Raw genomic sequence first — 26,535 nt, forward strand, 5'->3', positions numbered from 1 at the left:
TCTGAAGGTACTTAAAATCTTGTGAGTAAACAATACATTATAAGATAGAATACCCGTGCTTATATATCTAAGAAATAGCTTATAAATAAAATCATACAAGGCTCCAAAATATACTATGCTTTTGCCTACATCAGGCTTATATATCTGTATGCCAGGACATATAAATATGTAAACTATACAGAATCTTAACATTCATTTTCTAAAGTGTTTAATCTTTGTTTTTTAAGGTTTTCTTCTAAGTTTGCAATAAAATCACAAAGTAAAACTTATTATTCATGGTGATATTAGGAAGTTATGTGCATGTAGATGAATGCACTCCATAAACTTTTATTTCTTAGAGGTGTTATTTATCCAGGAATCTGCTTGGGTTAGTTTTTCATTCATAAACATGAATATTTATGCAATTTTTATATAAAATTAATGTTTGATGCAAAAGTGCATGGAAATGGCCTTAGGAATTAAAGGAATTCTGTCAGCATTATACCATTCTCAGATTTGCAGATATGGGCTAATAGCTCAAAGCGAGATAAAACAAATTATAACTTTCTTTTAGCTGATGGCTGTTTGCAATGTTATAAAATTGTGTTTTTCTTTCAAGCACTGGGCTGGGCTGCAACATGCTCTTCCCACCTCCACCCCTCATACTTGGTCTATACTGAGCCTTGTACATTAATCATGTAGGGCAGGAAGGGGTGGAGGAGGAAGCATACATGCTTCAGTTCGACAACACCTCCTTGACACTTGAGCTCTGAGCGTCATATAGAGCTGACAGGGTGTTTTTTTTATGAACTATGGGGGAGATTTATCAAAACCTGTCCAGAGGAAAAGTTGTAAGTCACCCATAGCAACCAATCAGATCGCTTCTTTCATTTTTGACAAGGCCTCTGCAAAATGAAAGAATTAACCTGATTGATTGCTGTGGGCAACTCAGCAACTTTTCTTTTGGTCAGGTTTTGATAAATCTCCCCCTATGTCGTAGTTTATCTATGTACGTAGTGTCTTTTTTCAGACGGTATAATATAATAGATTTTAAGTTTCAGTTGGATGACTTTATAAACCAGTTTCAACATTTCTTCTTATCTTATTTATAAAAAATGATTAATAAAGTAAGCTCAAAAAGCTATTTTTTAATAGGATTTGTCTAAGATGGACTTAGTTTTCATTGTCCCTGGTAAATCACAGCTGAAAGAAAAAAAATCTGAGAATTAAGGTCAATACCATTAGCTAATGCTAAAGTGTTTACTGATGGAATTACTACTTATTTCCTGCTGATGGTAGGCACAGAGAAAACGGGAATGAACACAACAATTTCTTAAGAATACAGAACATGATAACATTGGTAATCCATGACAAATGAGCACAGCATTTGTGATATAATAGGTCACGTACACTGACCAGTGACTTAGAGGTCACACTAAATATTATTCACAGAGAGGTGTAACATTTGATAATTCAAGCTTTACATAAACTTTGTGAGTTATTTACCATAAATATCTTATATACCCCAGCCTGAAGAAGAGCCTTTATAACAAATGTAAGATTTCCTAGTAAACGGCAAATGTAATGGTGGTCTAGAAACTTCTATCAATTTCTCTGATTTTTAGAATTACTTATTACTTAATGTTTAGAAACTTAAAAAAATAGAAAACTAAAAGTAGTTTATGAAAAGAAAGCATTTCATAAATTTTTCCTTTCTCTTTTGATATTGCTTATGCTAGATGCACTTATTGCTTTTAACACAACCGAAGTAGACAGGTGTATATGTGTAATAAAAATGTTGTGCGTAACCCTTTTTTGAGTGTTCTCAAAGGATAGGGGATAAGATGTTTTTGCCCGGAACACCCCTTTAATAAATAAATTAAACAAGATATTGTGATATTGTGATATTGTGATTGTGTATTGCTATAACTTGTAACAACTTGCAGCAGTTTTTTTTTTTTTTTTTTTATACTGAAGGCCAGTAAGAGCATCTAACAGGAAAGAAAAGAACATCAAGAAAAGTACATTTTTGAATATCAAAGTTAGGGAGGCTATAGGCTTGAGAAGGACAGCTCATAGTGCCAGTGTCTCTAGGGTCTCTGGAGCTGGGCCTCTTTACTCTGGTCCTTTTTGTTGCTAGTCCTATGCAGGGGTCAAGTCCTGGTAAAAAAAAAGTGTAGGAACTCTTCCACATAAGGGCTGGTCCTGCAGGACACCTGCTAATGGGAACAGTGTTCCTGTTGTAGAAAAAGTGCAGGAACTCTGTACCCACATGTTCTTGCAGGACTTGAGCCCTGGTCCTATGTCTTTCTCCCAGGAGCAGGTAGTAACTGAATCATGGTAGAGCAATGAGATAGAAACAACACAACCACTTTTCTTTTCAGTATTGCAGTTTCCATCCATGGGGTGCGAAACAGGAAAACGCTTTACCCCCCAACCCACTGATTGATTTATAACTAGGCAAGGAGATGCTTTGGATGAAAAACCTTAACAGGAATAAGTGTCAACCCTAAGCTGGCTTTCCCCTTACATCCTTCCCTTCAATCCCCTGGTTGGACTTGATGGACGTATGTCTTTTTTCAACCATACTAACTATGTAACTATGTAACTATGTAAAGAGGATTCTTAGCAGGAACTGACATCATTCTAAGTTGTCCTTAGCTATCCTCCTCTGACAATCCCCAGAGATAGGCTGTTGGAGCATGCTGTAAGACATTCTCTCTGAAGGAGAGGCTGAACTAAATCTTTTCTTCCTCTCAGTAGAAAGAGGACCAGAGCAAGCTTCAGTGTGTATGAATTAACTCGAGATAAGCGAGCGGAGCCCAGCGAACCAGGTCTTGCTCAAAACTTTGAAGTAAAAGTGGCTCACTGAACATCAGAACTTTGCCAGGCTTGGCTTGTGCGAGTCAGTCAACTGCACTATGATAGGAGAAGGTATAAGGGATAGTGATGAGTGGCATTGCCCATATTCGAATCCGCGATATTTTGCGAATATATAGACCAATATTCGTCCTATATTCTCAAATTTCACGTATTTGTTATATACGCATATGTGAATATTCGCATATTCGTGTATTCGAGGAAGAAAACAGTGAGGGGGTGGGCAAATTTACTATTGGTTGCTAGGGATGTTGTTAATAACCTTTGACAAGTGTATTTGCATCATTCTAATTGGCCCACAAGTGAAAAGAAGGAATATGCAAATATTCACATATGCAAATACGCGCATATACGAATATTCACATATGCGAATATTCACATATGCGCATATGCTGAAAAAAGTGAATATTCACATTTTTGAATATATAGTGACTATATTCACAATATTTGCGAATTTGCAATATTCGCGATAAAAATTAAAAATGCGAATATTCGCGCCCAACACTAATAAGGGACACATGGGGATTTGGCACCTGAATGTATAATAGGATTAGGAAGAAACACTGAGATGATGTCAGGATACCCCAGAATACCTTGCAGCTAGTAGAAAGATCATATGACCCAAGATTAGCCAATCATTGCTTGCATCATGTGACATACAGCTCTCAGGCCAATTAGGTGACAGCATTAAGATGGGTTTAAGAGACTGATAAAACCCTATGCACTACTGTCACGATTCGGCTAGCTGGATGTGGATCCTCTGTGTCAGCGAGGGATTGGCGTGGACCGTGTCGGTGGACCGGTTCTAAGATGCTACTGGTATTCACCAGAGCCCGCCGCAAAGCGGGATGGTCTTGCTGCGGCGGTAGCAACCGGTCGTATCCACCGACAACGGCTCAACCTCGCTGACTGCTGAGAAGGCGTAGGACAGAAGGACTAGGCAGAGGCAAGGTCAGACGTAGCAGAAGGTCGGGGCAGGCGGCAAGGTTCGTAGCCAAATGGAATAGCAGAAGGTCTGGAACACAGGCTTTGGACAACACTAAACGCTTTCACTGGCACAAGGCAACAAGATCCGGCAGGGAAGTGCAGGGGAAGTGAGGTAATATAGCCAGGGAGCAGGTGGAAGCTAATTAGGCTGATTGGGCCAGGCACCAATCATTGGTGCACTGGCCCTTTAAATCTTAGAGAGCTGGCGCGCGCGCGCCCTAAGGAGCGGAGCCGCGCGTGCCAGGACATGACAGCCGAGGGCCGGGACAGGTGAGTGACTTGGGATGCGATTCGCGAGCGGGCGCGTCCCGCTATGCGAATCGCATCCCCGCCGGCAGTGTCAGTGCAGCGCTCCCGGTCAGCGGGTCTGACCGGGGCGCTGCAGAGAGAGAAATGCCGTGAGCGCTCCGGGGAGGAGCAGGGACCCGGAGCGCTCGGCGTAACAACTACATTATGACCGCCATCTTGGAGAAAAAGATGAGCAGAGAGCAAACAGTGCATAGAGGAAATCACTGCAGAACTACTGATGCCAGAAAGCCTTCATAGCAATACCTGCTAAAATACAATTACAACATTTGAATTTATGGTTGGTGCATATGCTCCCAATTTAAAGATGGCATTTTGTGTAAGGTTTTATATAATGAAGGAAGGGTGGTAGGTCAGTCTGAAACGACTTAAAGGGGTACTCCGGTGATAACCTTTTTTCTTTTAAATCAACTGGTGGCAGAAAGTTAAACATATTTGTAAATTACTTCTATAAAAAAAATCTTAATCCTTCCTGTACTTAATAACTGCTGAATACTACAGAGGAAATTCTTTTCTTTTTGGAATGCTCTCTGATGACATCACAAGCACAGTTCTCTCTGCTGACGTTATTATAATAATAATAATGCTTTATTTATTGTTGTCCCTAGAAGAATTTGAACCCAAGTCCCCAGCACTGCAAGGCAGCAGTGCTAACCACTGAGCCACCATGCTGTCCTTAGCTTACATCTTCTATGCATCTTCTATGCATCTTCTATGCATCTGCTATGCATGGTTGCTAAAATGGACAGAGATGTCAGCAGAGAGCACTGTGCTCGTGATGTCATCAGTGTTCCAAAAAGAAAGGAATTTCCTCTGTAGCATTCAGCAGCTAATAAGTACTGGAAGGATTAAGATTTTTTAATAGAAGTAATTTACAACTATGCAACATCAAAAGAGAAATGAAGATAGACGGACGACTCACCCTGGTAGCAAAATTATCTTCTTTATTCAGAGCTTGCAGCTTAAAATAACAGCAGGTTCAGGGGGGTCTGTCAGCAGGAACGCAGGGCTGTGGAGTGCAATGACCGTATCGCTTCGGACTGAAGCTTCTTCCGGCCTCCAACAGGCGTTCCACGTCCTGCTGTGATTTAAAACCAGGTATGTGGGGAAGGGGGGAGGGGCCTTCACCTAGACAAAAAATCACCTACGTGCTAACATAATGTTAAAAACATTCTTAGCAAATTTACAAAAATGGGCTAAATTCTGCCCTATCGTTGAGTCCCGCTGGTCCCAGGGCTCCGGTTCTTAGTATCCAGCGTGTTTCCATTTGTATAAGAATATTTTCTCTATCTCCTCCTTCTTTCGGGGGAGGAATGCGCTGGATACCAAAGAACTTAAGAGTTCTGGGATCATTATCATGCTCTTCTCTCATATGTTTCATTAATTTTGGAACTCCTTTCCCTGATTTTAATGAATAAATGTGTTCTCTGTATCTGGTAGACAATTGTCTTTTCGTTTTCCCGATGTAGAATTGGGCACAGGGACACATTAATCCGTACACTACATGTGTACTTTTACATGTTATGACTTCTCTGATAGTGATGTCCCTTCCTCCTAGGTTTACAAAATGCACTTTCATATTCTAAGAACAATGTGAACATTGACCACAGGCGTAATTGCCTGGGGGGAGAGAATTAGTCAGCCAATCTTTTCTTTCTTTCTGTGCGGTTCCCTTGCGTTTTTTTTTTTTTTAATGTTATCACTAATCGTGCTATTTTTTCTGAATGTTATTAAAGGTCTATTTTTGGCTACTATTTTCAGATCTTCATCTTGTTCTAATGTTTTCCAATTGTTATGTATAGCTTTAGTTATTATATTGTTTGTATGTGTATTGGCAAATGAGAAAGTAAATCTTTTATCTTCTGTATCATTCATATTAGATATTTTTTGTCTGTTGACTAATAGATCATCTCTTTTCTTTTTATTTGCTTTCTCATATGCTTGCTGTATGAGTTTTTCAGGATATCCTCTTTTTCTCAGCCTGTCTTTTAATTCTTCTGCCTGTATTTCATATTTATGTTCGTGTGTATTAATTCGTTTTAACCTAATAAATTGGCTGTACGGCAGACCCTTTTTTACATGGTGAGGGTGGTAGCTTTTAAAATGGAGTAGAGTGTTTCTTGCTATTTTCTTTCTAAAGCCTTTCACTGATATCATGTTGCTTTCAATATTTATTTCTGTGTCTAAGAATTCTAAGCTTTTATTACCATATACTGCCGTGAAAAACATATTGCAGGAATTGACATCATTTAGATATTGCACGAATTCGTGAAACTTTTCTTCTGTGTTACTCCACACTATTATGATATCGCCTACGTAACGCTTAAAAAAGCGCACGTATGGCAGGTAGGGATTGCTATCAGAAAAAATATATTGGTCTTCAAATGCAGCTAGAAAAAGGGTTGCAAATGTACAGGAAACCGCGGTCCCCATCGCGGTACCAGTACATTGTTGGTACCACTGGGAATCGTATTTAAACGTGTTGTTTGTTAATACGAAATGAAGGGCTTCACATACAAAATTTATAAAATGGTTGGTTTTACCTGTTTTTGTAAGAAAGTATCGGATAGCCTGTATACCTGTATCCAACGGGATACGGGTATACAGGCTCTCTATGTTGATACTTCCTAATGTGTCATTTGGTAGAATGTGAAAGGATTGTATGGAGGTTATCAGATGAGTGGTATCTTTTAAATATGTCCTAGTGCTAGTCAGCATGGGGCGCAATAACCAGTCGAGATATTGGGACAAATATGCAGTACTGGACCCTATGCCAGCTATGATGGGGCGGCCTGGGGGCTGGCACAGTGTTTTATGCACTTTTGGTATAATGTACCACTTGGCTGGTTTAGGGGCAATTGGGAGCAATTTTTCAGCAGTTTTTTTGCTTAAAATATTTTTGTCTACTTGAACTCTAAGAAATGTTTTCAGTGCACTAATGATTTTCAATGTGGGGTCCCCTTTTAGTTTAGCATATGTGGTGGTGTTATTTAGCTGTTTAAGAGCTTCTTTGTTATAATCTTCAGTGTACATAACTACTATTGAGCCGCCTTTATCGGCTCTCGTAATAGTTATGTCATCCCTAGATGCAATTTTTTCTATTGCTATTTTTTCTTCTGAAGAAATATTAATTTCTGCTTTTGGATATATAATGCTTTTAACTTCTTGTGTTACGACTTTTCTAAAAAGCTCGAGGGGACTCCCTGGACTGATGGGAGGGGGAAAAGATGATGGGTTGATGAATTTTGTAAACCTAGGAGGAAGGGACATCACTGTCAGAGAAGTCATAACATGTAAAAGTACACATGTAGTGTACGGTTTAATGTGTCCCTGTGCCCGATTCTACATCAGGAAAACGAAAAGGCAATTGTCTACCAGATACAGAGAACACATTTATTCATTAAAATCAGGGAAAGGAGTTCCAAAATTAATGAAACATATGAGAGAAGAGCATGATAATGATCCCAGAGCTCTTAAGTTCTTTGGTATCCAGCGCATTCCTCCCCCGAAAGAAGGAGGAGATAGAGAAAATATTCTTATACAAATGGAAACACGCTGGATACTAAGAACCGGAGCCCTGGGACCAGTGGGACTCAACGATAGGGCAGAATTTAGCCCATTTTTGTAAATTCGCTAAGAATGTTTTTAACATTATGTTAGCACGTAGGTGATTTTTTGTCTAGGTGAAGGCCCCTTCCCCACATACCTGGTTTTAAATCACAGCAGGACGTGGAACACCTGTTGGAGGCCGGAAGAAGCTTCAGTCCGAAGCGATACGGTCATTGCACTCCACAGCCCTGCGTTCCTGCTGACAGACCCCCCTGAACCTGCTGTTATTTTAAGCTGCAAGCTCTGAATAAAGAAGATAATTTTGCTACCAGGGTGAATCGTCCGTCTATCTTCATTTCTCTTTTGATGTTGCATGAAAGACTTTGCTCTTTACCAGACGTAGACGCTCCCCATAGCATCCAGTGCAGCAGGTTACATATCCCGGATAGTCCGGACAGGACAACCTGACTTACAGCCGAGTAGACAGTGCCTGGTGCTCCTCTCTTTAGTACAATTCTAATCTTGCATACCTATAGCACATTGTGGCACGTCAAATATCTCGCACAGCAATCAAGTCATATCTAACCATGCAAATGGACACTGTCCCGGATGAAGACCCGGAATTTGATATGGGGCGCAGGAACGCAGGAGCCTACTTCACGTCTTGCAACGTGCAAAGCGATTTACAATTGATCAGCACAAAATCCCTGGAACATAAAATCATGACTCTATCTGATAAAGAAATCCATATATTTTGGACTATCAACTCCTTACAAGCTTATATAGACAGTGGTCGTTCCCCCAGAGGTTTACGCATTTACAAACAACCCTCACAGTTCCAAGATAATAAAGATTTCGTTGCTGCATGGGAACAGGCACATATTCAACATTCTCTTAAGCTAACACAACTCATTCTGGAGCAGAACCATTTGGAATACCAACAAGTAAAAACCGCACTAGAAGACGCCAAGTGTGAATACGCAACTAGAGTAACTGCAGAACAACAGAATAACTTTCAAAAAAACATTAAAAGAAAACTCTCATTACAAGCCGAAGTCAAAACAAGAAAGCGGGATACATTCCTACGAGATAAGGATGACTTTCAGCATAATAAAGTCTTTAACTGGAAAAAAACAAAAATACAAACCTACTACAATAAAAAACAAAAACCCAAAGCAGGAAACAATCAAGTAAAGAAAAAATCTGACTTTTGGACTTCGAATTCAGATTCTGCACCAGAAGAACAAATAGCAGAAACAAGCAGCAATTTAAGATTGGAAACAAAAGTCCCTTTAGGAAAACCACAAGAAGACATAAAAGGAGAAGGAGGCAGAGAAAACGCACAAGCCCCGAAGAAAAGGGTGGTTACATGGCGCAAGACATAGAAGAGGAGGACAATGTAGTGAACTTAACATCAGAGACACTAGATGTCATCACTATAAGAGCCTTATTTAAAGGCCTGAATTTTGGCATTTCGGAAAACTTCCGAGAGGAAGATTTTGAAATCGATATACAGAAGGGCATTTGAAAAATTAATCTGCACAAGTTTTTCAGCAACAAACCTAATAAAAATATCACAGAAGCACTAGAGGGAGAAAAACAGTGTTGCATAGGTCCTTTGGGATTTATTCCCAACCCACAACTTACCACACAAGACATAGCAAACATACAAATCTTGAGTAATTTAGAATGTGAACAGGCACCTGTAGACAGTTTATCTAATTTAATTTTTACAGGAGGCAACCCATCATCTTTTTCCCCTCCCATCAGTCCAGGGAGTCCCCTCGAGCTTTTTAGAAAAGCTGTAACACAAGAAGTTAAAAGCATTATATATCCCAAAGCAGAAATTAATATTTCTTCAGAAGAAAAAATAGCAATAGAAAAAAATGCATCTAGGGATAACATAACTATTACGAGAGCCGATAAAGGCGGCTCAATAGTAGTTATGTACACTGAAGATTATAACAAAGAAGCTCTTAAACAGCTAAATAACACCACCACATATGCTAAACTAAAAGGGGACCCCACATTGAAAATCATTAGTGCACTGAAAACATTTCTTAGAGTTCAAGTAGACAAAAATATTTTAAGCAAAAAAACAGCAGAAAAATTGCTCCCAATTGCCCCTAAACCAGCCAAGTGGTACATTATACCAAAAGTCCATAAAACACTGTGCCAGCCCCCAGGACCCCATCATAGCGGGCATAGGGTCCAGTACTGCATATTTGTCCCAATATATCGACTGGTTATTGCGCCCCATGCTGACTAGCACTAGGACATATTTAAAAGATACCACTCATCTGATAACCTCCATACAATCCTTTCACATTCTACCAAATGACACATTAGGAAGTATCGACGTAGAGAGCCTGTATACCCGTATCCCGTTGGATACGGGTATACAGGCTATCCGAAACTTCCTTACAAAAGCAGGTAAAACCAACCATTTTATAAATTTTGTATGTGAAGCCCTTCATTTCGTATTAACAAACAACACGTTTAAATATGATTCCCAGTGGTACCAACAATGTACTGGTACCGCGATGGGGACCGCGGTTTCCTGTACATTTGCAACCCTTTTTCTAGCTGCATTTGAAGACCAATATATTTTTTCTGATAGCAATCCCTACCTGCCATACGTGCGCTTTTTTAAGCGTTACGTAGACGATATCATAATAGTGTGGAGTAACACAGAAGAAAAGTTTCACAAATTCGTGCAATATCTAAATGATGTCAATTCCTGCAATATGTTTTTCAAGGCAGTATATGGTAATAAAAGCTTAGAATTCTTAGACACAGAAATAAATATTGAAAGCAACATGATATCAGTGACAGGCTTTAGAAAGAAAATAGCAAGAAACACTCAACTCCATTTTAAAAGCTCCCACCCTCACCATGTAAAAAAGGGTCTGCCGTACAGCCAATTTATTAGGTTAGAACGAATTAATACACACGAACATAAATATGAAATACAGGCAGAAGAATTAAAAGACAGGCTGAGAAAAAGAGGATATCCTGAAAAACTCATACAGCCAGCATATGAGAAAGCAAATAAAAAGAAAAGGGATGATCTATTAGTCAACAGACAAAAAATATCTAATATGAATGATACAGAAGATAAAAGATTTACTTTCTCATTTGCCAATACACCTATAAACAATATAATAGCTAAAGCTATACATAACAATTGGAAAATATTAGAACAAGATGAATATCTGAAAATAGTAGCCAAAAATAGACCTTTAATAACATTCAGAAAAAATAGCACGATTAGTGATAACATTAAAAAAATAAAAAAACGCAAGGAAACCGCACAGAAAGACAGAAAAGATTGGCTGACTAATTCCCTCCCCCCAGGCAATTATGCCTGTGGTCAATGTTCACATTGTTCTCAGAATATGAAAGTGAATTTTGTAAACCTAGGAGGAAGGGACATCACTGTCAGAGAAGTCATAACATTTAAAAGTACACATGTAGTATACGGATTAATGTGTCCCTGTGCCCGATTCTACATCGGGAAAACGAAAAGACAATTGTCTACCAGATACAGAGAACACATTTATTCATTAAAATCAGGGAAAGGAGTTCCAAAATTAATGAAACATATGAGAGAAGAGCATGATAATGATCCCAGAGCTCTTAAGTTCTTTGGTATCCAGCGCATTCCTCCCCCGAAAGAAGGAGGAGATAGAGAAAATATTCTTATACAAATGGAAACACGCTGGATACTAAGAACCGGAGCCCTGGGACCAGCGGGACTCAACGATAGGGCAGAATTTAGCCCATTTTTGTAAATTTGCTAAGAATGTTTTTAACATTATGTTAGCACGTAGGTGATTTTTTGTCTAGGTGAAGGCCCCTCCCCCTGTCTAGGTGAAGGACGTGGAACACCTGTTGGAGGCCGGAAGAAGCTTCAGTCCGAAGCGATACGGTCGTTGCACTCCACAGCCCTGCGTTCCTGCTGACAGACCCCCCTGAACCTGCTGTTATTTTAAGCTGCAAGCTCTGAATAAAGAAGATAATTTTGCTACCAGGGTGAGTCGTCCGTCTATCTTCATTTCTCTTTTGATGTTGCATGAAAGACTTTGCTCTTTACCAGACGTAGATGCTCCCCATAGCATCCAGTGCAGCAGGTTAGATATCCCGGATAGTCCGGACAGGACAACCTGACTTACAGCCGAGTAGACAGTGCCTGGTGCTCCTCTCTTTATTACAATTCTAATTTACAACTATGTTTAACTTTCTGCCACCATTTGATTTAAAAGAAAAAAAGATTTTCACCGGAGTACCTCTTTAAGTGCCTTCATTTTTTTTTTTATGCAGGAGTCTCCTTTTAGATTGTTTTCTATGATTTTAAACTGAATACTATGCTATATCTTCTCTACTTTTCTATGCCTATTTTGGTGGTGTCCCCCCACCAGTTTGCACTTCAGCTGTCACAGGTTAGCTGAACAGAGATTTCTATTTATAAAATAGCATAAATATCATGGGAACCTCTGTCATAAGGCATCTACCAGACAACACCCAACCACAGACCCTGCAGAAATCCCAGTGGGATACTGCAATATATGCTCTGATAAAATGAAATGCTCCATTTCTGAGGTTTTCCCTATTGATCCTGTGCCTCACTTCTCCCTATGTTCTATGTACTGTTTTACAATTAGAGTCAGCTCTACCATTAGAGGCCTCACACTGGCAAGAGACTCACAGCTGCCTACCCCCCCCCCCCCTCTGATAAAGTAACATGAGTGACAAAGCATACAATGTACAGATCACAACTCAACTCCCGTACTTTATCACCGTTGCCGCTTTTCCTCGATGTCATCTCCCCGATGAGATGTCATCAAAGAGTGCGGCCTGCATTTGAAGCCCTCAGCTCATACCGAGTGCTGCACCAAAGAGAGCAACACAGGCACCAGACTGCCGATGAGAGGGCCCAAACAGCAAAGCAGAAATAAGAGATGGCAGGTAAGTAAAAGGGAGATGAATAACAGTGGGGAAAGAAAAATGGTCTAACTGGGGGAGTTACAACAAAATAATTAAATTAAGGGAGTTAGGAGAGGTCTGTTAGGGGGACAGAAGGGCAGGTATTAGGTGTCTGACCGCTGGGACCCACCACGATCTCCTGAGCTCTCTCCAGGAATGGAGCGTGTCGACCCCCACAAGAAGTGGCAGCTGACACAACCCCTCCATGCATCTCTATGGGAGAGCCCTTTTATGGTCCTGGTGTGGAGGTATTACTTTGTTTCTATACCCCGACCCTTGTAGAAAATCCTGTCTGTGCCTCTAGTGAGCAGCACTGCATGCATCACTATTCACTTACATTCGGGGTTGCAGGCGCACAATACTTTGCCTTGCTCCAGGTGCAGCCAACCCACACTATGTCGTGACATCTCGTCAGTGAGGGCCTCGAGTTTGAGTTTTGCCTAAGGCCTCACTAAGTCTAGAGCCACCTCTGTTTACAGTACAAACATATTTTCAGGGCTGGACCTCCCCACCTTACTACCAGTGTTTTGATGCAGTAATGGCCACAAAAGGCCCAATTGAAGGCAACCACATGGGCTCTTACAAAAGGTTTTTATAGGTTGACTCAAAAGTCATGTATAGGTATAAAGTGAGTACCCAAAATCATTTCCTCTGGTGATTCCAGGGCAAAGTAGTCTGACATTGACACCTGTATGCAGTTTGCTATCTCTTCTGATATTACATTTAAAAAGTAAAAAAAAAAAAGTAAAAAAATTAAATTAAAAAAAAAAAAAATAAAATATATATATATATATATATATATATATATATTGGCAGATATGCTTTACTAAAAGATTATTTGTTTGGCTACTTTATTATATGATTTGCTTGTGTTTTTTGGTACTCTTATGTAATATCTATAACACCCTATGTTATGGTAGGGTATTACAATGGTTTTAATAACAGGATAAAAACACTGGATTATTGGCATTGTTTTTTCCAGAAATCACAGTGAAACTGAACCATCTATACCTTGTTTCCTTCAACAGTAAAGTTAATGTTTAAAGTAGAAAAATACATGGCACATGATTCCTTTTATTTCTCATAAAATATTGCCATTCTAGTCATCAAAACATCTTTTGTACCAACTCTAAATATACCACCATTCTAATGTACCTATCTATCAGGTTTCTGTAAATTGTAGGTACATGCCTGTAGGGTTCTATGCTTATACTTCCGTAATGGACTCTTAGATAGAATCATCTATCAAATAATGTGTGAAGTGGTCATAGAAAATGAATTGCATTCAGTTTCTTCTGGTATTACAAGAATCAAAGTGGAAGAAGCCTACTGTAGATGAAAAAAGCCATTACTTCATAGTAGTCAATGTGATATTGTATTTTGTGCTAATAGCACACTAGAAAAACGTTAACCTGTAGATGTTTTGTAGTGGTTTCACTATACTGCCAGATATTTTTATGTATAGAATTATTTATATAATTGATTGTCATGTGTCATTGGGAATCAAAATTTTTATTATTTTAAATAAGGTTTAACCAAATAGTTTTTGAGATCTCAGATTCAGAAATAGTTCCATAAAAATACCTCTTATTTGGTCCTCATACGATCAACACAATGCAGTGATATAAAGTGTTTTATGTTTTACCATAATGAAATCCTCCTCCTATTTTCTGGTCCCCGCTGTAGACCTGTTCTTCCTTATTCCACAAACATTTCACTCCCTCCAAGACCAGGCTTGGTCCAAGGATTTCTGCCACCCTAGGCGAAAGCTAATTTTGTTGCCCCTTGACCTGCTCATTGTCATGTGATCTCCTTACTACTGGGGTGACACACTATAACAAACCTCCTCCTCATGTAATCACCTTTTTATTGGGGTGGCAGGGTTTTGCTGGAAAGGTGGATATTTCAGATGCTGGCTAACTTTATTGCTCTGGGCAGAACAGTGCCCCCATCAAGAGTACGCTCTAGGCGGCTGCCTATTTTGCCTATAGGCACAGCCGGCTCTGCCCAAGACAACAATGGGGCAGAAAGATGTGGTAGGGGAGGGGGGCAGGGGAGATATTTTATTGACTTTCACTGTTTTACTGAAAAGGGAGGCATAAACAGCAATAATATATTTTCACTTTATGTTTTAAAGAGAAGTTATCTGGTTGAACATGTGATCTACCAGCAGCTTTATTCAAAACATTCAGTATAACTTAATTTTTCTTTATTTACCCCCTTAAGGACTGGGCCAATTTTCGTTTTAGCATGTTTGTTTTTTCCTTCTCGTCCTTTAATAGCCATAACGCTATAGTTTTTCAGCTACACACCTATATGAGGGATTGTTTATTGTGGGACCAAGTGTACTTTGTAAAAACAACTTCCTTCATTCCAAAACAAAAATATTATTATTTGTGAGATGAAATTGAAATCATGGATATGGTGTTTGCCCCAGTCAGGAGCCTGCTCCATAAACCCCTAGCGACATCATGATGGATTAGATCCCCCATGGGTCACAAAGGGGTTTAATCTCTGTTAATTCTGGTTTTAGGAGTGCAGTGGATAGTCCTAATCAGAAATTGACAAATTTATATGTATACTTGCTCAAAAAATGAAGTCTGTCAATCATTGGGTGGAACCACCAACTAGATTTCAAAGCATCGAAAGGACACGGCTCATCTTGCTCTGTAACAGAATGACTTGACATTTTCTATGTACAGGTGAAACTCGAAAAATTTGAATATTGTGCAAAGTTCATTTATTTCAGTAATGCAACTTAAAAGGCGAAACTAATATATGTGAGAGACTCAATACATGCAAAGCAAGATAGTTCAAGACGTGATTTGTCATAATTGTGATAATTATGGCTTACAGCTCATGAAAACCCCAAAGCCCCCCCCCCCCCAATTGCTATGATTTGGGGAGTCATCTGCTGGTGTTGGTCCACTGTGCTTCATTAAGTCCAGGGTCAACGCATCTGTCTACCAGGAGATTTTGGAGCACGTCATGCTTCCTTTCTTTCTAAGTTGCATTAATAAAATACAATGGATTTTTGCACGATATTCTAATTTTTCAAATTTCACCAGTATAGACCTAAAATTTTGTTGTACCTGTTGTTTAGTTAAAAAATTGTAAAAATAACATAAAGATAAGCATTTGGCTTTCTTTTGAAGTATACATCCAAGGATGGTCCTGGTTACATGATATCTGCTTGAAATTTGTGGCAATTTCAGTCAAAGTCAAAGACTTGTCCAAAGACTATCGAGGTCTGGAGATCGATTTGCCAAAAGTACCATAGACTTGCACAGGTCTTCTGGAAAATACATCTCTAGATCGTGATAGTCTCAGGCAAGTCTCACACAGAAATTTTAAACATAATCCTGCCATCAGGACTATGATTGGATGTACACTTTAACCATTTATGTTTACACAGCTTATGTTCAGACCATGGCTATATGTATACTTCAATATTGATTATTGCCTTGATGGTGGTTTAATACTATGTACTTACTTTTTGCCACACTGTATTGTGTATTAGAGTGTTTTTAAAGGATTCCTGCCATTTGTCCTTTGTATGGCTCTCTTTTTTAAGGATTATGCTTTTATTTTAATATGTTGATAAGATAAAGCTGTATTTTTTTTATCACTGTATTATATGTTCCAGTACACTTTTTATCTGTATGGGTGCTATACCTGTCTATTCATAATAATAATAATTAATACAATTTTTCAACATCAAACTATTTTGCATTATTTGATGAAACATTCAATATGTATTTTTATCCCAATGTAAATTTTGACTATGCTAGCTAAGGGTGGGTGGGCGCAGTTTGTGTCCTGGCATTTTCAATTCTGTACTCTTGTTGGTTGCATATGAAGTACTCCCTTTAGGTTACTTTTCTTTGTATATGTCTGTTAGCTTTATTGTTAATTGCTCTTTTTATGTCTTATTAGAACAAGATGTCGAGCTGGCACACAACTATCTTTTGCTTGGGATTTTTTATCCTGCTAGTTCAAGGAAGAGCAGTAAAGGAGGAGTATGGAAATAAGTCCTTTCCACCATACATACGACTGAGGCACAAGGTGGGACATACATTTCTTTATGTATTATTTGTTTATTTGGTTTGTTCAATGATATGATATAATATGATTCTGAATATTAATGAAAGCCTCCAGAGAGATTCAATGTTTTCCTCTGAACATGCCATGACCTTGATCTACAGTTTGACTTGATAAATCTTACTTACATTGATGCAGTACAGGATATAGATATAAAATGTAATTTGGATGTATTCAGCTCAAAGAGAATTGTTTAAAATTTCTATAAGCTGGGTTCACATGTTGTGGCTGCTGGGCAGTGGTATGCTGTGCAGTCCCATACCGGCTGGCATTAGATAAATGGGAATATTCCTTTCAGTTACATTGATATTTGCCCTCAATCCATAATCTTTTTCAATTGCATTGATATTTGCCCTCAAGCCATAATCTTTTTAATTTATATTTGCCTTCAATTCATAATCTTTGAATGGGTATTCCAGATTAATTTGATTTTGTAAAACAGAAAAAAAAAAAAAAATCTATACTTATCTCTCTGCTCCTACACCACTGTTACGGTGTCATTCTTCTCTGCCTTACCTTAAGCTTTTGTCAGCACAAGGACCTGCTTGTTAAGCCAATCATTAGCTAAGGTGGAGCACTGCAGGAGCCACTGATTGGCTGAGTAGGCAGGTGCTTATGCTGACACTGACACAAGGCAGTGTAGCCCAGTTTGAACTGACACCATGACAGTGTCCCTGGTGCAAGGGAGGTAAGTATATGTTTTCTTCCATTTTACTGAACCCTAAGCCAGAATCTTTAATAAAAAAATTCCTCTGAAATACCCCTTTAAAGCTATGTATATAGCTTTGTGCAAGATCATTGCTTTACCTGATTTTCTCTATACTATCAGAAGTTAGGCAGTGCTTTCACTAAAGAGGATTATGTCAGTCTTGCTAGGTCTCCATTACAGCCTTAACAATGGTGGGTTCTGCTTTAGCAAATTGCCTCTCACATGGAGACAAAGCAGTAAAGCTTTCTTCCTTTTGCAAATCTTTTCTCTACATGGGGGCAAGAAGAGGGGAAAACAAATGAAAGCCTCCAGGGAAACATTTTTTTTTTATTATCTCTACTTTTTGGATTGTAATGTGAAACAGAACAAGTTCAAGGAGGAGGATGTCATGTTTTTTTCTTCTTCTTTACCTTATAGACTCCTTTAAAGTGGTGCCAGAGGCAAACTTCACTACCTTTCTGTGTATTGTAGAAGATAACTAAGCATAATGATGACAGTTTTTTTTAATTATATAATAAACCATAGAATTTCGAAAAGCATTGTAAACTGTAATACATTAGTATTGTATATACAAGCCCAAGAAACCTTTACAAAAAAGTGTATTTTTGTTTAACAAAGAAGAAAATATTTTATAAAGCAATAAATGGGTCACCGTAATATAAAGTTCTTAATTCTTTATTTATCTTGATGCCATCCAGTATGTGAAAAAAGCTCTAAAATAGCTCTAAAGGGAAGAGAAAAAAAAAACTAAATTGGAATGCATGCTTTTATGTCAGGCAGGGTAGCATGCTGAGCCATAAAATAGTTGCTTGATTACGCAGCATGGTTTTATTTTTATTTTTTTTATTATGTGTTGTGCTTTGAGGAGCTTTAATATATAAAAGTGGTCTCTCAGATAACAGCATCTCTATCAGTAGCTCAGCATACCATATGGCATTCAGTACAAATATCATAACACATTCTGACATAATGCATCAAAGCTGGGCTGCAGTTCTGCAGTGACAAAGCTAACAGAAATGATAAAAATAAAAAATAAATAAAAACATGACAATAAACATGAGCTGTACGATATATTCAAATGTTGCATCTAGACATGTTGTCACCGATGTTCATCATCATGACGATTCTAAAATACTTTTACAATTATTATTTCCTTGATCGAGAGTAGCATTTCTGCAAAGATAAACCTGGAATAACAGTTTTTATATATTTTTTTAAAATATGTCCATGTGTACACATTATAAAACTGATATATTACCACCAGATATACAGTATGCATTTACATATAGCCTGCAACAACCAGATAGGATTATCAGATGCATTATTTCATTGTATGGGTACCACAGGTATTAGTTGTTGTGGGCACACTAAACATGTCCTGAACAGTAGATTATGTCTATTGTATAAACTATGGAATATTTCATGATGCAATATTCTAACTATATAGTCTTATAGCAGTCCATTTTAGGTTACAGGAGAACAGCTAGGTTCCGTGCAGTTAGTATGTGTCAGTTGGTATTTTTGTAAATTTTCTATTGTAGTCATCATGCGTGGCTCAATAAAAACCATGAAAATGGTAACTAAATCAGTAACACAATTATGCTTCAATGTTGACTAACTTTTCAACAAACTGTACATACAGTACACTCCACACTAAAGAAATTACACTTTGCCACAATGTAAAGTAGTGAGTGCACAGCCTGTATAACCGTGTTTAATGTTACTGTCTCCTTCAAATAACACTACCCAATGTGGAGATTTCTACTTAGGGGTGTACTTACTTGTGTTGCCAAGGTAAAGACATTCATTTTGAGCGGACACAACATTAGACAATGTTCTACAGGCACTCACTACTTTACATTGGAGCAGAGTATCATTTCTTCAGTGTTATCACAGGAAAAGATGTAATAGAATATTTACAAAAAAGTGAAGCATGTACTCACTTATGTGAGATACTGTACATCTACTGTACACTGTACTTTTACGAGCAAAATGTCTCATCATTTACTTTACAGGTAATGAGGTTTACTGCAAAATGTCCATCTTCACAGACAAGAGGGACTGTTGGCTCACTAATGGATCATGTTACATACTGCCTATAGTAGTCTAATAAGAGGGGGAGTGGGAGGACTTACACGAAGAATGAGACAGAATTAAAGGGAAGCTGCTGAAATGTTCAGTATTATATCTTACCCTAGCCCTTAATTTATGGCTTAGATGTCTCAGTATTGCTCTATAATACCTTTCATAAGGAGGGTATACAGTTTTATAAAACTTAACCTTTACGGTCTATTCACACGTAGTATTCTGCACAGAGTTGATGAGCAGATTTGATGCACAGGATTTTCTGCTGCAGATTTTAAAGTAAACTGAATGACTGAACAGTAGTGTTGCTCGCGAATATTCACAATGCAAATTTTATTCGCGAATATCGCATATTCGCGAATTCGCGAATATTCGCGAATATAGCGCTATATATTCGTAATTACGTTTTATTTTTTTTTATTTTTTTTTTCACAGTACACATCACAGTGATCATCCCTCTTTGCTTCCAGCTTGTGTGGTGTAAAGAAGGCTCTAATACTACTGTGTGAGACTGGTGTGCGAATTTTCGCGCATGCGAAAATTTGCATATGCACATTTTCGCATATGTGAATTTTCGCGTATGCAAATTTTCGCATATGTTAATTTCCGCATATGTTAATTTTATATGCGAAAATAAAACGGGAATATTACGAATATGCGAATATTCGCGAATATATGACGAATATTCGTCCATATATTCGCGAATATTCGCGAATTCGAATATGGCCTATGCCACTCAACACTACTGAACAGAGCTTGAAATCTCGCGCATCAAATCTGCGCAGAATACTGTACGTGTGAATAGACCCTTAATCAGTATTAATCTAAAATTAATTACCCACATAACACAAAATAAAGGTATAGAAAGCCATAATTAATTCTGTTTCCAAACAAACAAAGCATATAGACCCAACCAAAATAGCATAACACTGGTGACAAAAACCAACACCAATTAATTGGAAAAAGGATGGATCTCACCAGCCTGATCCAATGAAGGTGTTCTGGTGTGCACATAGTCACCTTGTAACAACAAGATATATTCCCTCTGGTTAAGGGTCCAAATTGGACAATCGAGAAGTAGAAGGGAGAAGTGCAATCTTACCCTACTATGTCCTAACACACGCACTTAATGTATAGTATGCGCACCACTGTACCCCTCTGATAAAAGGATGCCACTGCAACATTTCCAGACACATTTACTTATTATCCATCCCTATCCCCTAAGGAATCTTTAAAACAGGGGAAACACATTGAGAAAGTGACAAGGTACTATAGTGAGGCTGTAGCAGTAGATCTGGGGGAGGGAGGGGGGGTGGGTCTTTTTTCAATTGAATACTCTGATATGCCCTGAGTGACCGGGGGTAGTATCTATTGAACAATCCTGCCCAACTGATGGTCATGTAATGTTCTCCTAACATTCACCAAGCCTAGACTGAGGCCACATGCTGTATAAGGTGAGCCAGCTGTTAGCATTTAGAAGTAGACACTAAAAAGTATTGTAAGATGGCTTGACAGGGCCAGGGTTCTTATGATAATAATGTTATTGAGTGGTAATTATTGGTGCCTTGCTGGATTGGGATCCTGGGTTTGTCTCCAACTAATGGCAACATCTACATGAAGTTTGTCTGTTTTCACTGTGTGTGGGTAGGTTTCCATTTGGCTTTTCTCACCCGATCTGAACACAAGCCAATCGACTAATTGTATTTTTATGAAACTGTATAAGATACACTTAGGGAAATTAGGAAGTGTGCCCTAGTAGGAACAGTACCTGATATAAGTGATATAACTAAAAGAGAAAAAACAAAACGCCTTAGAACGCAGATGTCTTTTTTGAGTCAAGAGAAAAACTGTAAGATGTATGATATTCAGCTTACCTGTTCTGTATTTATGGTAGATGCAAAGGGTCGCTTCAGAATATGTTGGTGCTATATAAGCAACACAGTGGCTCTGGATTACCATTGTAAACCCGACGGGTTTTGTCGGGTAGTCTGCCAAAATGTCGCATTGCGCTTCAAAAATGTGTTTGCACCAGATATTGCCCCAACAATTCAAAAACCCAACCAATTCTCCATTTTACTTGGGAAACCCGAAAAAGGGCGTCACTGCTGGAGAAAGGGGGCATAAAAATCCCAACATGATTACTAATGTTTCCACATATAATGTGGTGGAATTGAGCTCTGAAAAACCCCACAGTTCAGAGCAGTTGTAAAAATAAAGCAAAACCTAGGGAAACATTAGTAAGTACCGGGGGAAAAATATCTCTTGGGAAACAAAACCCACAAAGAAAACTACACCCCACTCTTAGTAAATCAGGGCTATTCTTGCTAAATAATATATTTATGTGTGGCCATTTTAATACATTATTTTAATTTGGATACATTTCAGGATATTTACAGAAAGTTATTCATTATTAATGGGGTATTCTGGCCAAAAACATCTTATCTTTGGACAGGGGATAAGATGATCGTTGTTGGGACCCTTGTGATCTCTATGCTCCTGTGCGTGGCTGCATCTCCAGTCTCGGAAACCTCTTTGTTTCCTCCCCTGCCATAGACATGGGCCATTCATGTCTATGACAGGGGCGGATCGAGAGTCTAGTCTCGGGAGGGGCACTATCAGAGTATTGTGCGGTGGTCCCGGGACAGGAGGAGCGGTGGTCGGAGCACCGAAGATGATGTGCCGCTGGTAACTTACCATGTGCGCATCCTACTCCTAGCTGCTCCGCTCTGCTCTGTTTTCATGGGTGCACGGATGCACCCCCCCCCTTGGATCCACCACTGGTCTATGGTTGTCCCCATAAACATGAATGGAGGGAGCATGGCGTGACATCATGAGGGGGCATGGCATGAGCTCATGTCTCCAGTCCCGGAAACAAAGAGGTTTTCGAGACTGGAGATGCAGCCCTGCATAGAATGGGGGTGCTGCACAGAAATCACTGGGGGTCCCAGCAGCAGGTAGCATTTTGCCAGCTAGGCTTCCGTGTTTTGGTATATTTTCCTATTCTCTACAATAGAGAGGAAATAACAGTACTACAAGTGTTATTAGTTGGTGCTGTAGAAAATGATGCCTATTTGTGGCACAGGATGACAGACAATTCAATTTAACAGTGTTACTGTCAGGCCTGGGGCAAGGATTTCTGCCACCCTAGGCGAAAGCTAATTTTGCTGCCCCTTGACCTCGCTCATTGGCCTTACTACCGGGGTTACACATTGTAACAACCTCCTCCTCATGTGATCTCCTTACTACTGGGGTGACACACTGTAACAAACCTCCTCCTCATGTAATCTTCTTACTACTGGGGTGACACACTGTAACAAACCTCCTCCTAATATAATATCCTTACTGCTGGGGTTGCACACTATAACAAACCTCCTCCTCATGTAATTGCCTTACTATTGGGGTGGCAGGGTTTTGCTGGAAAGGCGGGTGCTTTAGATGCTAGCTAACTTTATTGTTCTGGGCAGAGCGGCACCACCATCAAGCTCTAGGTGACTGCCTATAGGCAAAGGCTGCCCTGGTCACTGTCTGATATAAAAGCTTACTATTAAAATAGCCTCATAGGTAAGTTCCTAAAAGTAGAATACATTTTTCTGTTGAGTAATTTTGCAATCTGAAAATCAGCAACATTGTTCCATCTGTAGACTAGGTATGTGCCTCTGTCTATGAGGAGAGTAAACGAGAGTTATGGTGTGTCCACGTTTATCATGACACGGACTCAAGGTATGTTTATATCAAATATCATTTTTGTGATTGGTTCTAATTATTGGTACTAAAAAGATCCCTACATTTCCATATGGGAGCTTATGTCAAATGAAAAGAGCTCAAAGGATAAAGCTTATTAGATTTTCCAGAAGTGTGAAATCATAAATCATCCTTGCAAAAAAAAAAAAAAAAAGGAAAGGTACAGGAAATATTTATTTTAATATACAATGAATAAGTATGCCACTGCATGCCTAAAGCTCTAACTTAGCAACAATCTTCCAATATAATGTACACTGCTCAAAAAAATAAATAAAGGAAACACTAAGATAACACATCCTAGATCTGAATGAATGAACTAATCGTATGAAATACTTTCATCTTTACATCGTTGAATGTGCTGACAACAAAATCACACAAAAATTATCAATGGAAATCAAATTTATCAACCCATGGAGATCTGGATATGGAGTCACACTCAAAATCAAAGTGGAAAACCACACTACAGGCTGATCCAACTTTGATGTAATGTCCTTAAAACAAGTCACAATGAGGCTCCTCTAGTGTGTGTGACCTCCACATGCCCGTATGACCTCTCTACAACGCCTGGACATGTTCCTGATGAGGTGGCGGATGGTCTCCTGAGGGATGTCCTCCCAGACCTGGACTAAAGCATCCAGCTAGTCGGAGCGAGACATGATGTCCCAGATGTGCTCAATAGGACTCAGGTCTGGGGAACGGGCGTGCCAGTCCATAGCATCAATGCCTTCCTCTTGCAGAGACTGCTGACACACTCCAGCCACATGAGGTCTAGAATTGTCTTGCATTAGGAGGAACCCAGGGCCAACTGCACCAGCATATGGTCTCACAAGGGGTCTGAGGAGCTCATCTCGGTACCTAATGGCAGTCAGGCTACCTATGGCAAGCACATGGAGGGCTATGCGGCCCCCAAAAGAAATGCCACCCAAAACCATTACTGAACCACCATCAAACCGGTCATGCTGGAGGATGTTGCAGGCAGCAGAACGTTCTCCACGGTGTCTCCAGACTCTGTCATGTCTGTCATGTGCTCAGTGTGAACCTGCTTTTATCTGTGAAGAGCACAGGGCGCCAGTGGTGAATTTGTCAATCTTGGTGTTCTCTGGCCAATGCCAAACGTCCTGCACGGTGTTGGGCTGCAAGCACAACCCCCACCTGTGGACGTCGAGCCCTCATACCACCCTCATGGAGTCTGTTTCTGATCGTTTGAGTGGACACATGCACATTTGTGGCCTGCTGCAGGTCATTTTGCATTTCTCCTCCTTGCACAAAGGTGGAGGTAGCGGTCCTGCTGCTGGGTTGTTGCCCTCCTACAGCCTCCTCCATGTCTCCTGATGTACTGGCCTTTCTCCTGGTAGCGCCTCCATGCTCTAGACACTATGCTGACAGACACAGCAAACCTTCTTGCCACAGCTCGCATTGATGTGCCATCCTGGATGAGCTGCACTACCTGAGCCACTTGTGTGGGTTGTAGACTTTGCCTCATGCTACCACTAGAAAGAAAGCACCACCAGCATTCATTTGTGACCAAAACATCAGCCAGGAAGCATAGGAACTGAGAAGTGGTCTGTGGTCACCACCTGCAGAACCACTCCTTTATTGGGGATGAATTGCTAATTGCCTATAATTTCAACCTGTTGTCTGTTTCATATGCACAACAGCATGTGAAATTGATTGTCAATCAGTGTTGCTTCCTGAGTGGACAGTGCGATTTCACAGAAGTGTGATTGACTTGGAGTTACATTGTATTGTGTAAGTGTTCCCTTAATTTATTTATTTTGAGCAGTATTTTTAGAGCACATATTGTATAGTTTTTTTTTTTTTTTTTTGTGTTTTTTAATAGAGCACATTCTGTGTCACTCAATGGCTATCATAGGAATTACTGTTCATTTAAGGAACACTTGCACTGTAACCAAAGGTAATCTCTTATGGAACTAAGCAGCATAAAGATTAGTGTTACTTTTTTTAAATGGTTTCAAGGTACAAGTAGCAATTACCATGTACTTTGAACAGTAGTAGCTGTTGAAGGATATTCTAGCCTGTGGTGTCATTTGTATTTGACGTTCTTTGCTAAAATCATAACTTTGGTTTAATAGGAAGCATGCATGAGTGGCTTAATGGGAAGCTTGCGCCTTCATATCATCAACAACAAAAAAAAAACAGTATGACAACAAAGCCAGTCATTTATGATGTATGATGGATAGATATTTATGATGTATGATGGATATGCTAATGACCTATAACCTTTTAATCCTATTAGGGAGTCATACATACATAATGAACCAGTTTAAGATGCAACAAATTCAAAACACTTAATTTTAGTATGTTACTGTATAAGGTTTGCAAAACAAAAAAGACAGTAGGAAATATCTGTATATTACCATGTCTTGAAGATGATGTTAGGACAATATCTTTTTTGGTCTATTAATAGTTTTTACTAAATTCTCTCATGTTGTTGACACAGTAATACTGGTTAGTAGATATAAGGTCTTCTGTCTTCATTTTTTTTTAGATCTACTTGATAGTTAAAATGAGTTTAGATAGTCAATGAATATTTGCAAGGTGATGCACATGACATTCATTTACAACCATCTAAGGAGAAATATATAGTTCTGCTCAAAAGTTTGGATATCCTTGAAAAATATATGATTTATGTATCGTGCATTTATTATGTATTATGCATAAAAAAAGAAAAGAAAAAAAAAAGAAACATGAGTGAGCAGGAAAAACACATTTATTTTACTTCTTATGGGATTCATATTCAACTGTAGGCTACAACAGAATGACAATATTATAAAAACAAAGTCTTTGTAAAGATAGAAACCGTAAAGCTCTACTTTGGTCTTCTCACTCCAAATTATAGTGTGTTACTGTTAGAGCTGTGAGCTGTTTCAAGGTGTTGGGCATATTATAACCTGGCTTTTTGTGGCATTGGTGCAGTTAAGGCATTTTTCTGGCAACTTGACTTTTTTGTTTATGCATTGTCATATTATGATCCTTGTAACAAACACACCTTTTTTTTCCAGAGCCGCCTGTATTTCTCTTGAGGTTACCTGTGGGTTTTTCTTTGTATCCCGAACAATTATTTTGCCAGATTGTGGCCAAAACCTTTTTTGGTCTACTTGACTTTGACTTCTTAAGTGATTGAACAATACTGACTGGCATTTTCAAGACTTTGGATGTCTTTTTATATTGTTTTACATCTTCATAAAGTT

General features: G+C 39.0%; 1 protein-coding gene across 2 annotated transcripts in view; it reads left to right on the forward strand.

Moving 5' to 3' along the window:
* The window catches only part of FSTL5 (follistatin like 5), an 872,209-nt gene that overhangs the window by 78,994 nt on the left and 766,680 nt on the right, over positions 1-26,535 (forward strand). For both annotated transcript variants that reach the window (XM_056561517.1, XM_056561526.1), the window contains exon 2: positions 16,624-16,752. In XM_056561517.1, the coding sequence (XP_056417492.1) occupies positions 16,630-16,752 (123 nt within the window). In that variant the 5' untranslated portion in view covers positions 16,624-16,629. The remainder of the gene's footprint in view (positions 1-16,623; positions 16,753-26,535) is intronic.

Source organism: Hyla sarda, chromosome 1 (assembly GCF_029499605.1).
Source record: "Hyla sarda isolate aHylSar1 chromosome 1, aHylSar1.hap1, whole genome shotgun sequence".
Taxonomy (NCBI): Eukaryota; Metazoa; Chordata; class Amphibia; order Anura; family Hylidae; genus Hyla; species Hyla sarda.